At 44.6% G+C, this 14,972-nt stretch overlaps 1 protein-coding gene across 2 annotated transcripts; it reads left to right on the top strand.

The window, feature by feature from the left end:
- Positions 1-2,331: 2,331 nt before the first annotated feature.
- Positions 2,332-14,894, top strand: NUP85 (nucleoporin 85). 2 transcript variants are annotated; one of them, XM_049811756.1, is made up of 19 exons: positions 2,332-2,439; positions 2,540-2,633; positions 2,711-2,873; positions 3,280-3,350; positions 3,882-3,925; positions 4,722-4,791; positions 5,751-5,872; positions 6,251-6,385; positions 6,974-7,096; positions 7,483-7,614; positions 8,019-8,125; positions 8,426-8,509; positions 9,116-9,181; positions 9,646-9,797; positions 9,888-10,005; positions 11,354-11,454; positions 13,256-13,407; positions 14,010-14,096; positions 14,705-14,894. In XM_049811756.1, the coding sequence occupies exons 1-19, from the start codon at positions 2,407-2,409 to the stop codon at positions 14,804-14,806; spliced, it is 1,956 nt and encodes a 651-aa protein (XP_049667713.1). In that variant the 5' UTR covers positions 2,332-2,406; the 3' UTR covers positions 14,807-14,894. The 2 variants fall into 2 exon arrangements, with proteins under 2 accessions (XP_049667713.1, XP_049667714.1); XM_049811757.1 differs by lacking the exons at positions 2,332-2,439; positions 2,540-2,633; positions 2,711-2,873 and adding an exon at positions 2,898-2,999.
- Positions 14,895-14,972: the final 78 nt, after the last annotated feature.

The raw sequence follows: 14,972 nt of genomic DNA, 5'->3' as shown, positions 1-14,972 counted from the left end.
AGAGTGGTCCACAGAGACAAGTGTTATGTGTGGAAAAGGATAAAAGGAAAGCAAGAGAAACACATGCGGCAGAGTAAAAGAACACGGGGATGCTCCAGGCACTCAAGTGTTCCTAGGAAAGCCTCAGGTGGCAGGTTCTGCTATCACAGTTGATACTCAAATGAGCTCACGTGGAGAGAGCTCCTTAGCTTCACTACATGGAAACCAAATAGCAACTCCCATCCTTCCAACAAGGATCTCACTTGGTAGGCAAGTCTCAGATTTCCATTAAGAGTTAGCCAGCTCTATAGTAATTATGCATTTTTGGTTCATTAGTAGCTTTCAATTATGATACCCATACAAGCAGCAGGCTCTGTATTTTTCTGTCGGATAGCTTAAGCCATCAGAAGTCTCCTTCTACCAGTCACAAGAAACAGATACAGTTATAGAAGCAGCACCTTACCCTTGAAGAATGGTGGCAGAAGACCTCTTAGTGCTGGGTTTTCAGACATCCAGTTTTGCTTTATATCTGGAGCCATTTTAGTAACGTGTGGAAGGATATTTTGGATCTAGATATCATCACTAACATCCTCAGAAGTGTGCAGCATAGAGCAGCACCATTTTGTACGACAGTAGATGCATTTGACTTTGTACAACAGAGAGTCAAATACATGCACATCCCCAAATTCCCCCCAGATAAAGCACTCTTACCCACAATAAAGGATGGGCTTTCTTAAAACTGGTGAGTCTTAGTTTCTCAAGCAGGTTTCTGAAGATTTACGTTAAGTTCTTCTACCCTGCAACAAGCCATTCCTCCTGACTGACCTGAATAGACACTACTCCCTTTTCTCAGCACAATTGGTGTCATAATGTGTTCTTACCCAAGATAACTGCTAGCTTTATTTTTATTGGAAATGATGGATGCAGTAGCCAATAAAGTAAAAAAAAAGGCAATTTAGCAGTGGACTGTTGCAGCATTCGTCATGTGAGAGCAGTGAATGACTCGAGCTGTCTTGAAAAATTAATTCTTAGTGAGCTTCTCTGAAAAGCCCCAGTCTGAGAGGGACTGGCTGCTTCTAGCTGTGCGTTCAGCAAGACAGCATTGCTAATATTTTTCTTAAAAAGTGTATCACCAAACAAGTTTGTTATTGAGAGGAATAGGCAAAAAGTGAGGAGTATGCAGAGATGGAAAGGAGAGCAGAATGGAAAGAAAGGAGCAGTGTGTGGTTTGTGTTTTATCACACTAAGTTATTAATGGCTACTCAAGTTCAATTCCATTGGTACCAGAGCTCCCAGAGTTATCAGAAAGTTGGCTGGGCAGTCTCCAGCAGCCTCAGCAGGCAAATTCTGCCCAGTCTCTAGGGGGTCTTAACTCCCACCCTGACCCCTGCCAGGCAGAGAAGGGAAAAAAATCTCATGACCCCGAGTAAGTGAGTAAGGCAGAGCAGAGTTCTTCCTGATACCTGCCAGCATGTCTCCCTGACCTGCTGTGATTAATCTAATGCTTCATTACGAGTCCTTCTCCAACCTGCAGGCAACCCACTGAAGTCATGAAGCATGTAATTTGATTAGTCAGCTTTATCAATGAGCTCGCCCGAGAGCTCCAGCAACTCTACTCCAGAGAATGTCACCTTCAACAACCTGGAGGCTCATCTATCTTCAAGTGTTTGAAGCGCGTAAAGAAATAAAGGAGAAACTGGTTATTAGAAGGCAACCAAGTCAATGAAGCGAACACAAAGACTACGTTGACCGAGCAACTAGATCGCGGTGCGCCCGCAGCCAGGGCCTCATGCCCGCCGCACTTACACCCTCGAGACAAGAAAACGAAGTAGATGGAGACGGGGCGGCCTGCCTCCCTCCCCTCCTCCCCCCGCCGACCCTGCCAGCCGGGTACGGGGTCCGGAGGGGCAGCCCCGGGGCCTCTCGGCCGCGGCGCTGGGCCCTGCCCGAGAGCCGGCGCTCACAGACCCCCCCGGGCAGCACCAACCCTCCCGGGGCAGCCACGGGGCTCCGGCGGCTCACCCGCGGTCGGCCTCAGGGAAGCCGACCGAGCCAGCTACGGGCGGGAGCGGAGCGGAGCCCGGCCTACCCCGTCCCCGTCCCCGTCCCCGTCCCCGCCCGAGCGGCCGGCCTCGTCCCCCCAGCTCCCGCCCCGGCGGGGCCTTTGGAGCGCGGCGGCGCTTCCGGGGCGAGCGGCGGGCGCCTGCCCCGAATCGGCGGAGACCCGCCGCTCGCCCTTCCTTTACCCCGGCCGGGGTCTCAGCTCCGGCCGAGCAGCGGCGCGGGGAAGGGCCGGAGGGCGGCGGGGCTGCGGGACGAGGCGGGCGGCGGCGCGGACAGCGCAGGCAGCGACGCGGGCAGCCGCGGCGGGGCCTCCCGGCGCGCCGGCAGGCGGGAGGCGGTGAGGGGAGCGCGGCCGCCGCCGCCATGGAGGAACTGGACGCGGAGCCACCGCTGATGGTGCGGGGCCGGGGAGGGCCGGGCAGGGCCGGGCCGGGCCGGGCGGGTGGGTGGGTGCGGGGGCCGCGGGCGCCTCTGACGGACCGCCGTCCCCTCACAGGTGGTGCCGGGCGCGGACCCGTCCGCCAGGCAGCTGTGCTTCGCCTGGGGCCCCGCGGAGGTGCTGGTGTGCGAGACCCTCTTCGGCCGCAGAGGTGGGTCTCCGGCCCGGGGAGAGGGCGGGCCGGGCCGGGCGCTTTCTTGGCCGGGACGCTGACGGGCTGTGTTGCAGGTAGCGGGGAGGGAGGGCCGAGCTCCTCCCGCGTCTTCGTGGTCCGCAGGGATCAGGACATCTACATCCAGACCTTGCGGAAACTCTTCAACGAGTCGCACGGGATCTTCGTCGGCCTCCAGCGGAGCGAGGAGGAGCTGGCGGGGAAGTCGAGGAAAGCGCAGTGAGTGGATGGGGCGCGGGAAACCGCCGCCGCCGTCGCTGCTCCTTCTCCAGCTGGGCAAACGCCTCTCACCTATAAGTGCCCCCAGCGAGGCAAATGCCGTTGACCAGGCTGCTTAGAGCTGCGGTAAGCAGCAGCAGTGCAGGGAAAAAAATGACCGCTTTGGGGTGATTTTACAAAACAAGGCCCTGATCCTTCCAGTGACGGTGCTGACCAGCGCCCTTGCCCGCAATATAGCCGGCGTGCGTACAACCACGGCGCACAGCCCCGCTGATCCCCACTGGCTTCACCCGGGTACCGGGGCTGCCTACTGCTGCGGAGACACCTGCAAGGCTTTAGTGGACAATAGGCATGAGACTAAAACTCGGGCAGCTCTCTCTAACCGAAGCCTTTTTGTGTTTGGCAGATTGGTTCAAGTGAGTAAAAACTACCGATCGGTGATAAGAGCCTGTATGGAGGACATGCACCAGGCAGCTAGTAAGTTTGTTGTTCTCTTACTGCAATAAAAGGAAATGCCGTTTGTGATTATAAAAGTAGTACTTCAATTTTCTGTTATTGCAACTTCTGTAAAATAGCATGCATAGATTTCAGTAATTATTAAGACTCCATTTCCATCCGGGAGATTTCCAAGCTGGTTTGTAAATCTGGTCAGAATTATTTTTTTTTCTCTCACCACGTTATAACTGATTTTCTGGGGACTTGCAGCCTTTTAATATCTCAGTTTGCAGTTTTATTGGAAACTGAGTCCAAATTAACAGCTTGCTCCCGCCAAAAAGTGGGAGATTTTACTCTTCCCTTCCATCTGTGCCCTGTAGCCATACCCAGATTTGCACAGGATTTACAAAAAAAAGTTAGAAAGTTTTATATAAAAGTTTGCTTTGCCATGTGTGTACTTGCTTAGGTCTCTGCTTCATGAGTGAGCAGGCATTGTTGTCTTTATTTATGAGCCCAGAAAGGGCTGTGAAAGGTAAATATGTTGCTCTTTGTCTTTCCTTATTCTTTCTTTAGTTTCAACCCGGGACCCTGCCCTGCACAGCCAGTATAGCACTCAGGTAATCTGCAGTCCTGTCATGTAGTCACAACTGCACATGAATCACTGGCTAGTAAATTCATCAAGACCAACACTGTGGCAGTAAGGCAGTTTAGATTTAACTCTGGTTTAGTGCATTGGATGCGTTTCGTGACCAAGAATAAATGGGAATAAATAGTTGGCTCCTGTACTTCTAAAACAATAAAAAGATGACCAACATCTGGATTCACTGCCATTTCTTAAACATATTTTCAGTGTTATTAGGTGTGATGTTTTCTTGTCATCTTAAAGTCATCTGTGGGCCAGTACTCGCCTGTCTGAAACTTTACCTCTCAAACACTCAAGTTCCAATCAACTGCATCTGAGCCTTGTAGCAAGCTCTAGGTGTTCACTGTGAACTGTTGGACACTAGAAGTGTGTTATGGGAAGAGCACATTGCTCACAGTAGTTTTGTCCTATTAGCTGCACTGATGTTGCTTTATTGGCCTTTCTTTCTTTGCTGTTTGTATTGTTAAATCTTAGGAGAGCAAAAAGGCTGAAAATAACACTTTCTGTACTATTTAGTATTGTCCACTGATGACAGATTATTGTTGCATTTCAATACACAAACAGCTTCAATATTTTCTAAGCTGAATGTGTGTAGAGAAGTTGCGGCCTGTTTCTTTTATTTGGTATCTCTGAAGTGTCAGTATGACATTTCTCTTGCCTGCAAGAACTGAGCTTAACAGATTGCCGTGGACAGCAGATGCCCTTGTGCGGTTAAAAAAACCCTAACTGGAATAATTACTAAATCTGAAGCATGGCCTTGCTTTTTTCAGGTTTCTATTCTCTCTGCAATGGAGCTGATCTGGAACCTGTGTGAGATTCTGTTTGTTGAAGCAGCTGCAGGTGAGCAGTAAACTATCCTGATGTTAAGACTGAAGGGCTTTTTTTTTTTTTTTCATATTTATTTGTTTAAAATGCGTATAGCATCCATTGTGTTATATTTTAATATGTTTTAGAGATATAACAAGTGTCAACAAGCCTTTTAATACCTCTTCTGCCTCAGTAGATTGCCTTCTTCATGTTGAATTATGTCAAGCTATTAGATTTGCCTTCTTTTTCCCCTCATGTGTAGTTCACTACAATTTAAATTGTCTTTTTAACAGAAAGGTAGTGAAGAAGAGGGACATCAAAAGTTGTTGCCAATTTATCAATTTATTTGACTTTTAAGCATAAACAACACATCTTTAAACGTCAAATACGTTGATGCCAACTAACATTTATGCATTCTCTGACACAACTCCTTTAACTTTAGGATGCAATTTTTGAAGTCAGTTTGTTTACACCAGCATTTTAAAGTAGTAAATAATTTTTTAAGGAAATGGAATTATGCAAACAAATCTGCTACTTGCACAGTCCCAGAATTCAGAAGAGAGATTCACAAATTGTAGATTACTTAATCTGAAGAAAATCACCTAGTACCAGATTTCCTCCTCATATTCAGTTAATAATAACGAGTTGATGCTAAATTAAACAGAAACATTCTATGTGTCTTTTGGCATTGTGAGATTTATGATCTGAGTCACTCACCTTTTATTTCTTCAAGTAACTCATTAGGGTTTTCTGCTGGACTTTGCTGCTGTTCCGTCTAAAATTTGCCACACAAATCTGTCAGCAGCCTGGTGCTCCCACAGCCCGGCTACTTAAGGAACTCCATTCCTTCGGAATTTGAGTGTGGCAGATAGAAATCCCATCAGTAAACCTCATCTAATGATTGTCAAACCATTAAGGTTAGAAGCATGTAAAATAGCAGTTTGAGAACAAACAGTTGGGAACTAACAGAATGAAATCTTCTCTGCACAAAGCTGGTCCCCTTCTGCTTCGCCTCCTTGACTGGGTTCGACTTCATGTCTGTGATGTGGACAACATGGTCCGTGAAGTTCTGAGCAGTGAAAATCCATCGAAACATGAGCTCTTCTGGAACGTGGTGAGTATAGTCACCTATAAGATTCTTAAACAAAGAGAATTCACACCTATGTGTTTTGCCTTCCTCCTCCCCACTTGACACTAGACTACATCTTAGGAACTGATACCTAGGACACTGCTGCTGTCTGCCTCTACAGGTTTTAAGATGAAGCCATTCTGAAGATCATCCTACCCCTCATTCCCATCCTGATCCTTTCACTTTCATGCTCCATAGAGGTCAAGACTTACACTGTGTGTTTGAATTAGCAGGGCCTACAGTTTAAGCATTTTAACTCCACTTAACTTGCCTAAATCACAAGTTAAAATTACCCTCTGATACTTTCCTGGGTATTTTGTAGCCTTGCACGGTGTGGTGCTCACAGACGGGTGGATTTTGCAGGTGGATGTCTTTGTGCTGCAAGGCCGAATGGATGAAGCACGGCACTTGCTCTCCAAGGAAGCCAGTGCCAATCCCGCGTCGGTGAACATGTACAAAATCTTGGATGACTTGATGAAGAAGATGCCCATGCCCAGTGTATGTACAAAGTGGATTTTTTTCATGCAGTTCCATTGGGAAAAGAGATAAGAGGGATGACAGTATTAGTCCAGTCTATTTCATCTCTGCTGTGGCTTCTGTAACATCACAATTTGTTGACCATTAAAATATCTCAGTTTAATCCTTTACAATAATAATATTTCTGTTCTTGAATTGCCCAAAAGACCCAACCATACAGGCAAAAACCTGTTAGGTGACAAACCAACACAGAAAGATAATTTTTGCAGCAGGATATGTTATCTAGTTGTCTGAAACAGTTCCTGTTGAGAACTATTCTCTTGTACAGAATATTTGCTGAAGACTTTGCCAGCAAAGTTTCCCTCTGCTGCAGTGATCTCCTTGTGGAGGAAAAATTGCAGCTGCATCATGGTAATCTTTCATGGGACGCTCTTAAGATCCTTTGCCTTATTTAGCTGGGTAAAGACACTTCAAATGCAATTATAGGGCAAGGAAAAATTTGATGGTAGCCCTGTGTTTAGCTTTTTAGCACGAATGACTATGAGTTCAGCCCAAGTGCCTGTTGTGATTTGACTTGGTGTTTTCTTTATGTATCTTACCTCTGTTCAGCTTGGCAACACTCAGACACTGACCGAGATGGAGCTGAAATGGCAGCACTGGCATGAAGAATGTCAGCGGTATCTACAGGATGGAACTTTTGCGTCCAATTCCCACATGGAATCCATCTGCAAGGTGTGTTTTTGCTAGGAAGGAAGGAAACTGTGGACAAGTATTGGATCCATCCTTGTGTATTTCAGGAGCCCTGTGTAGCCATAAGTAACTTTAATATGCTGGATGATCTGTTCATTAAATCAGGAGATTTCAAGCCAGTCTTTTGTACAGCGTTCTTTGTTTTGCAGCAGTCTTTGCAAGCCTGGGCAGATCATTTTCTTTTTGTGTCCAAGGCCATAAGGGGAAAATGAGGAAACTGGGCTCTGAGAAGGATCTTTGTTCTTTGTTATTTAATTTTGATTCAATTCTCAACTTGGCAAAATGGGACTAATGCCTCTGAAGAGTTACAATGCAGCTGTGTACATTGCTGAATTTGCAGAATTACTCCTATGCTTTTCTCCTGTTAGATCCTGCTGGGAGATGAGGATGCCATACTGGAGAAAAAGGAACTCATGACTACTTGGTACCACTTTCTGGTTACCCGACTCCTGTATTCCCATCCAACTGTGAAGCCAATGGAACTGCGGTTTTATGCACAGGCATGAAGTAGAATTATTTTTATATTCTCCACTGTTTCTTGCGCACAAGGGTTACTGTATTTAACGAAGAACTTTGTGGGGGTTGACATCTTACAGCAACTACATACCTGCAAGATGTTTCCTAGAATTTGTAAGTGGATGGGGAGGCTGACACAGTGGACAAATAATTGTTGAAGACCCAGTCTCTTCAGTGTCTAATGTTACCAGTCTTGTTCCTGCGAACTGTTTTCTCTGTTTCCTTATGCTAAAATAAGGAAAACCCTTTTTTGTTCATGTGTTCAATTGCTATGGCGTATTATTTCCCATAAAATAACCTAAACGAGGCTGCTACATCCAAACAAATGTCTTCCTTTCACCATCTCACAACTTCTGCATTTATCCTGTCTTTTAATCTCATTCCACAGTCTAGTATGGACCTATTCCTGGGTGGAGAAAGCAGCCCTGAGCCTCTAGACACGATTTTAATGGCAGCCTTTGAATTTGAGATGCATCAAGTGATCAAGGAATGCAGGTTGAGTTTTAAGGTTTTTGATTCCCTAGTTCTACAGTATGGCTTCTGTGTGCATTTACTCCAGTAGTATTTGACTTAAAGGATATGGGTACAGCCCACCTGATCATCGTTTCAAAGAATTTTGCAAAAATACGCGAAGCAGGCAGCAATTAAAAGTATTCCATTAAGTCTGGAATATTGCAGCCAGAAGTTATACTGTAATACAGCTTCTGTATTAGTAAGAAATGTCTGTGGAAAACCTGACACATTCCTTGGCAGTAGTAGGCTTAGGTTTTTTTCTTCTGCTTGCTTCAAATACAGCATTGCCCTGAGCAACTGGTGGTTTGTGGCTCATCTGACTGACCTGCTGGATCACTGTAAACTCCTGCAATCTCACAATCTCTAGTAAGTATTTATTTGCATTGATTATTCAGACATCAGCAAGGATGACTGAAATGGCATGTGGATTTTGGTTGAAAAGGAGCATCTTGGGCATATACAGAAGGTGGAGGATAAAGGTGCTGCATGTGCCTCTGAAGTTACAGGCAGTCCAGGTGCTCTGAGAAGCAGAAGCATTTGCTGACTGGATGAATTTGACATGCTCTTCAACAGTGCCTCAGTACAGTGTCAGGATTTTTTAAAAAATGTAATTTTATCTGAAATATAATCAAGGGTCCAAGTGTTTGTGATTATTGGGAATGGTGAGAAACCCATCTAAAAAGAGTTTCTGTACTTACATTCTGAATAAGTTTGAGCAATTGAATTTTGCTATCTGAATTCTCTTGAAGTTTCACTTTCTTGCAGCTATATTTGCTAAGTGCTGTAAATATTTGGCAGGTCTCCCCCAGGAGAAAGCTGGCCTGCATGCTTAGGCCTGAGGTACAAAGCTTATTAAGATAGCCCATGAGAAAACATGCTGCATACATTAAAAATACTTGTGAAATAAAGCCAGCAGTTTTTTCCAGTGAGGTACCAATAGTAATGCCTGTTTCTTTTCTCTCTTCCCCCCAGTTTTGGTTCAAATATGCGTGAATTCCTTCTGCTAGAGTATGCTTCAGGACTCTTCTCCCATCACAGGTAGCAACTTTTTTTTACTTAGAGGATAGACTAACATCAAGGCAGCCAAAACAAAGAACTACATGTTAATGAAGTAAAAAGGCAAAACTTACAGAAGCCACTGTTAGGATTTCAGCAAAGGTGTCCCTAAGGGATTGTACAACACTAGCATGCTTCCTTTCCTGAAAGAAACATAAAAGCTGTCTGTTAGAACCCATCAAGTGTTTTGACCAGAGTAGAATTACTCCTTCCACTGTGGCTTTTTGGTACAGAGCAACTTGTACCAAAGCACTTGTGAGATGCAGGTATTCCAAAGTTGTATAATAGGCAGCTGGTATTTGGTAGAAAGTAAAAGCCATTTTTGGTCTGAATACTAAGTTAATCAGAGCTAACTGTTATTAATGCATACTCAGATTCTCCTTGTGGCTTTACTGTTGTGCTTATTTATGATTGGAATGCTTGATGATTTTTTTTCCCCCTCTCAGCCTGTGGCAGCTGGGGGTAGATTATTTTGACCACTGTCCAGAATACGGCAGGGTATATTTGGAGCTTCATATTGAGCGGATACCTCTTAACACAGAACAGAAGGCCCTCAAAGTGCTGAGGATCTGCGAGCAGAGACAGATGCATGAACAAGGTGATTGATTTTTAAATCTCATTGTTTTGTAGCAATACAAGTGAAACTACTGAAACTAATTCTTTCCCTCTTCTCCTGTTTTCTCCTAAGTTCGTAGCATCTGTAAAATCATGGCCATGAAGGCTCTGCGGAACAATCGCTTGGGCTCTGCCCTGTCATGGAGCATCAGAGCTAAAGATGCGGCTTTTGCTACACTAATATCCGATCGGTGAGTCTGAGTCGGAAGCTCTCAGATGACTGCTGCTATAGTGGGGTGGTAGGAAGGGGAAAAGGCAGCCACTCTGCAATGGACCAGAAAAGGTCCTTGCAGCAGGCAGATTGGGATTGTCTTTCCCTCAGTCCAAGTACCTGCTTCTGGACTAGAAAATTACATCCTTGGGTGCTCTCATATGCAATACCCTAGCTGTTTCTTTTCTACATTGTTTTACTTCATGAAAACTAGATAGAGATGAAACAGACTGGCTTTATCTAACAGTCCAATCCTCTTAGACCTTGCTTTGATAAACATTTATTTTGGCAATATCTCTCTCATGCACTGCCCTTTCACTTGCTCCAGTATGGCTCTATGATGGGCTGTACAGCGAACCAGGGAACTGATTTGGATGGAGGATAATTCCCTTCTGTGCTTTATTCAGATTATTTTTAACCAGTCTCCACACAAGTCAGTGGGAGCCACTTAAGCCACCATTTCTGCAAAAAAATCTCAAGCCACAATTATATATAAAAAAGAGTAAAGTTTTATTGTGTCCCTGGTTTTGCATAAGCTTGTCACAGTATCTGACCTTGCATGGGTGGGAAGGTTGTTACAAAATTGAAGAGGGTGCTAACACTTAGCTTAGGTCTAGACAAAAGATATGGCAACTCTTGTTATGCTTTTTAATCTAGCAATCCATGTCATGTATTTTTTTGCTAATTGGAAATAGGCAGGTACCAATCTCTTTGCATGGATAGAGTATAATTTTGAAATTACACTCTGGTTAGATGGCCAGGCAATACTCGATCTTCAGCAGTAAAAAAAGGGAGTATTAAGAGATTGCTGGGGTTTTTTTCATTTATTCTTTGAGGGAGTGGGAATCATTATATTTCTTTCAACAGAAGGTGAAAGAAAACCATCACAGGAAGCAGCTCTGAAAACAGCAGCATAATGAAGGCTGTGACAAAACAGATGAAAAGTTTTTAGAATTGTTTTTGTTCCTACTGCTTATCAACTTTTTTACACAGCAGAAAAATAGAGCTTTTGTTATGACCTGGGAGTGTTCTTTATGCATCCACCAGCCTCAGCTTCCTGTGCTCCTTCCTTCACTTACTCCTTTTCAAGAATAGATCTCAACTACCACAAAATCTAGAAGAATAAATAGTGTCTGTTAAACGCACATTACATCAGTTCATTTGGCACTCCCAGGAAATGTTTTGATGTCTTCTGAAACCCTCACAGGACGTTGATTAAGATGAAACTCAGTTGTGTAGTAAGTTTTCTGGGAAGGGATTAGGAGATACAAAATGAATGTGGATGATGTTCTTCCCTCTAAGCTTTTCTTGTTTTACTTTCTCCCTAGATTCCTTAAGGACTACTGTGAAAGGGGTTGCTTCTCTGACTTAGACCTCATTGATAATTTGGGACCATCCATGCTGCTTAGTGACCGGCTAACATTTCTTGGTGAGAAGTGTCTACAGTTTTCCTTCTGGTCTGTTATTTAGAACATAGTTAACTCCACAGAATTATTTGGATTTGTCTCTTCCTCCATCTGGCTACATTCTGTTTTAGTGATGAGGGGAAAGCAAATGACTGAAGGTGATTAGGGATGAAGCCTGCTTGCTACCAGGAGACTGCCTTTACCACTGCACTTACAGTAGGCTTCTGTTCTGCAGTGCTCTGAGCAGGATAGTCTCGAGTTCTGACATTTGCATGCTTCCCTTTCTTAGTCTTTTTCCAGACTTTATGACTACCTAGAGAGACTTTGAAATATTAACAAACGCAATCTGGAAGACCTTCGGAGGCTTCCTTGGAAGACTAAACCACTGGTTTAAGTTACTTTGACAATGTGATAGTTTTACTAACTACATAAAGGTCTCCAAAATCTGAACAACTTTTGTTGGTTCAGTATGCCAATTTCAGGCTCACTCAAACAAAAGATCTCTCCTTCCCTTTCACTATAGCAATTGTGCCAAATAACAGCGGAGGGCCTCCAGCAAGTTTCCTTCACATACCACAGCTTCCTTCTCCTGGCTGGCAGAGGTGTGGGCTGTGGTAACCTGCCCATCTGGCTGCAGCTGCTCTGTGGCCTTTGATTAATGGACCAAGACAGGAAATAGAGCTAAAGTGCACCTTTCTCTGGAGCTGTGGCAGTTAGTTAGCAAGCCCAATTACTGGAGCCAAAATCTAATAGGAATTGGGAATAGCTGTTGGCAATTGGACTGACTCCCTTCTGGCTGACAGCAGCATTACAGTGAAGGTGATCCTGAATTTGATCTGTTCCCGTTTGGTCCAAGCTTGCAAAACTGGAACTGTATTTCCTTCATTTAAACCTTATCCTAAATTAAGCTTATAAGGTAACTGTGACTTACCAAATCGGTAATCCCTCATATCTCTGCATGCCCAGTGTCACCCAGTGACCCTTGCATCAGCCCCAAAGACTTGTAGTTTAGTTGTGTAACTGTGTTTATAAGCTATGTTTATAGAGAAATTACTACCCTTTCTGCTTTTTATAAAGAGTCCTGAAAGGCCTGAAAATATTTCTGCTTGTTTTTCCTTTGGAGGTTTTAGAAACATCAGGTGTATTTTTGCTGGACAACTTTCACATGTCTGTGTCTTGAGCTCAAGCATTAGTGAAAGGTGAATCTGAATGGGAATCATTACTTCCAGTATTTTGACAGTTTAGTGGATACAAACAAAGCTGCAGAATAAAACTCACTTTCATCCTCAGCCAGTTCTCACGTGCTGGATAGTGAGGTAACTAATTCTTAGCAAAAGCAGAACTTTCCACATCAACAAAGATCTCAGTTTCCATTTAAACAATCAGAAACACAATGAAGCCTTTCAGACCTCCTGATACTGTGCGATATCAAAAAGAACATTCACTCCCTGGCCTCTCCCCTCCCGTTCCTGGTTTTTGCAGACGCCACCAGTCTATCCAAGCCACTGGTGCTGTTGCTCACCCTGAAAACACTCAGCACCAGACAGTATCAGTTAGCAAACAGGCTGGTTCAAACAGTTAACCTCACCAAGAACAGTAACAGGTTTTTGGCTGCCTTTTCAGCCAGCCTCTATTTTAACCTTTCTTCATGCACAAGATTCCCGTTCCCCCAGACTCAGCTGCTTTAGAGACTCATTTCAGGTGGGGGTAATTCTACCACAGGCTTCATAGGAGCACACGGACCAACTAACATCCACTAGCCCAGGCCTGAGCAGGTCTGACAGACACTGATGCCTTTTACCCTTCACCAACACCCATGCGTAGGCAAGTACCGAGAATTCCACCGGCTGTATGGGGAGAAGCGGTTCTCTGAAGCTGCCAAGTTGCTTTTGATGTTGATGACGGCTCACATTGCTCCTTGCTCCTTCTGGATGACCCTGCTGACAGATGCCCTTCCCCTGCTGGAGCAGAAAGAGGTGAGCACGCTGGTCACGGGTGACAAAGCCCCCCACCCCATTTCTTTTCTTCCTGACAAGGTACGTGGAAGTGGTGACCCCCTTTCTGCCCCCAGGTTAGGACTTGCGCTTCCAGTGCAAAAAAACTGTGGCAGTTCCAGAATTGCACAGCAATCCAAATGTCCTATTGGTGGGAGCACACGGGACCCAGAATAGGATAATCAACTCTTAAGAAAACAGCAGCAGAATACGTACATACTGATAATTTAAGTACACGCTGCATCCAGTTCCTTCTGGTACTTGGCTTGAAGATTTTTCTACTGTGCTTCCTTCTTCTAAGCCCAGTTTTTGCTTTAAGATCCATCCAGAAAATGACAGTTTAGCAATTACAGACCCATGACTGGATAAAGCCTAGAGCACCCGCTCTGACCTCATAGCTGGCCCTGCTTTGCACAGGAGGTGGCACTAGAGACCTCCCAAAGTCACTTCCAGCCTGTATTATCCTCTGATCCTGTGATTTAAAGGGTCAGAACGGATCTGTGGGAGTGCGAAAGCATTATCTTCTCAGACTGTGCAATGTCCTTAAACTTGATCATTTTCAGTGAATACTTCCATTTCCACAGGTCATATTTTCAGCAGAGCAGACTTACGAGTTGATGCGATGCCTGGAAGACCTGACAGCAGGGAAGTCGGATAAGCAGAAATTCCAGGTAGCTCCTATTTTGAGGACAACTGGATAATGAATCAGTGGGGCTGTGGGGAAAGTCAGGGAAAGCAAGCTCTGAATTATATTTCTATGTGAGGGCAGAAAAGAGGGAGAGCCTGAGCTACTGAGGCTGGTATGTGTTGTTAGGTTTAAAGGCCAGCCAAATGAGGCATCATTAAAAAATATTTAAATATACGCAAAACCAGTACAGGAGTATTTCCAGTCCTCACTGTTCTGCTGATTTGGATTGGACTGTGATGCTCTTCCAAGATAAATAATTGCAAATTACATGGGCAATGAAAAGCTGAGATGCTGCCATCTAACAGCTTAAGCTATGAAACGTTCCAGGCGCAGAACAGGGAGCCATTTGCTGCACATGCAAACCTCTACAGCTGCCAGAAAACGAAAAGGCTTGGCAATGCTGTCTTGTGTTGATCTAAAAAGTAGGAAATGTAGCTTTTGCTCTTCTTAGGATGTACCTGTAACAGGTAAATACACACATACTCTCCCTCTTAATGACCTGCATCCTTCCTTTCCAAAACCCAGAAAGAGAACCTATCACCAGTACATTACTGGGTGTAGTAGCCTAACCCAAATGGTGTTTGCTTTTAGGATGATGACGTCGAGACTATGAAAGTGGAAATGCTGAGACTTGCTCTTGCACGAAATCTCGCACGAGTCATTGTCAAAGAAGGCACGTTGGAAGGATCTTGAAGATGGCAGAATGTGATTTTTCTCTTCATCTGTGGCTAACTGTACATAAACCTGACTGCTTTTCTAAGAATAAATGTCTTGTTTTGCATATTGCGTGGCTGTTTGTTCTTGTCTTCCGTAAAGGTAACTTCAAAAAAATGTAAATGTAACTTTTAAGAAGGAGCTG

Source organism: Accipiter gentilis, chromosome 10 (assembly GCF_929443795.1).
Source record: "Accipiter gentilis chromosome 10, bAccGen1.1, whole genome shotgun sequence".
Classification (NCBI taxonomy): domain Eukaryota; kingdom Metazoa; phylum Chordata; class Aves; order Accipitriformes; family Accipitridae; genus Astur; species Astur gentilis.
This window is presented reverse-complemented; position numbering and strand designations above follow the sequence as displayed.

Coding starts and splice junctions, on each gene's coding strand:
- NUP85 (XM_049811756.1), top strand. CDS start 2,407: ATGGAGGAACTGGACGCGGAGCCACCGCTGATG. Junction 3,351..3,881: donor GGACATGCACCAGGCAGCTA/GTAAGTTTGTTG, acceptor TTCTTTCTTTAG/TTTCAACCCGGGACCCTGCC. Junction 5,873..6,250: donor ATGAGCTCTTCTGGAACGTG/GTGAGTATAGTC, acceptor TGGATTTTGCAG/GTGGATGTCTTTGTGCTGCA.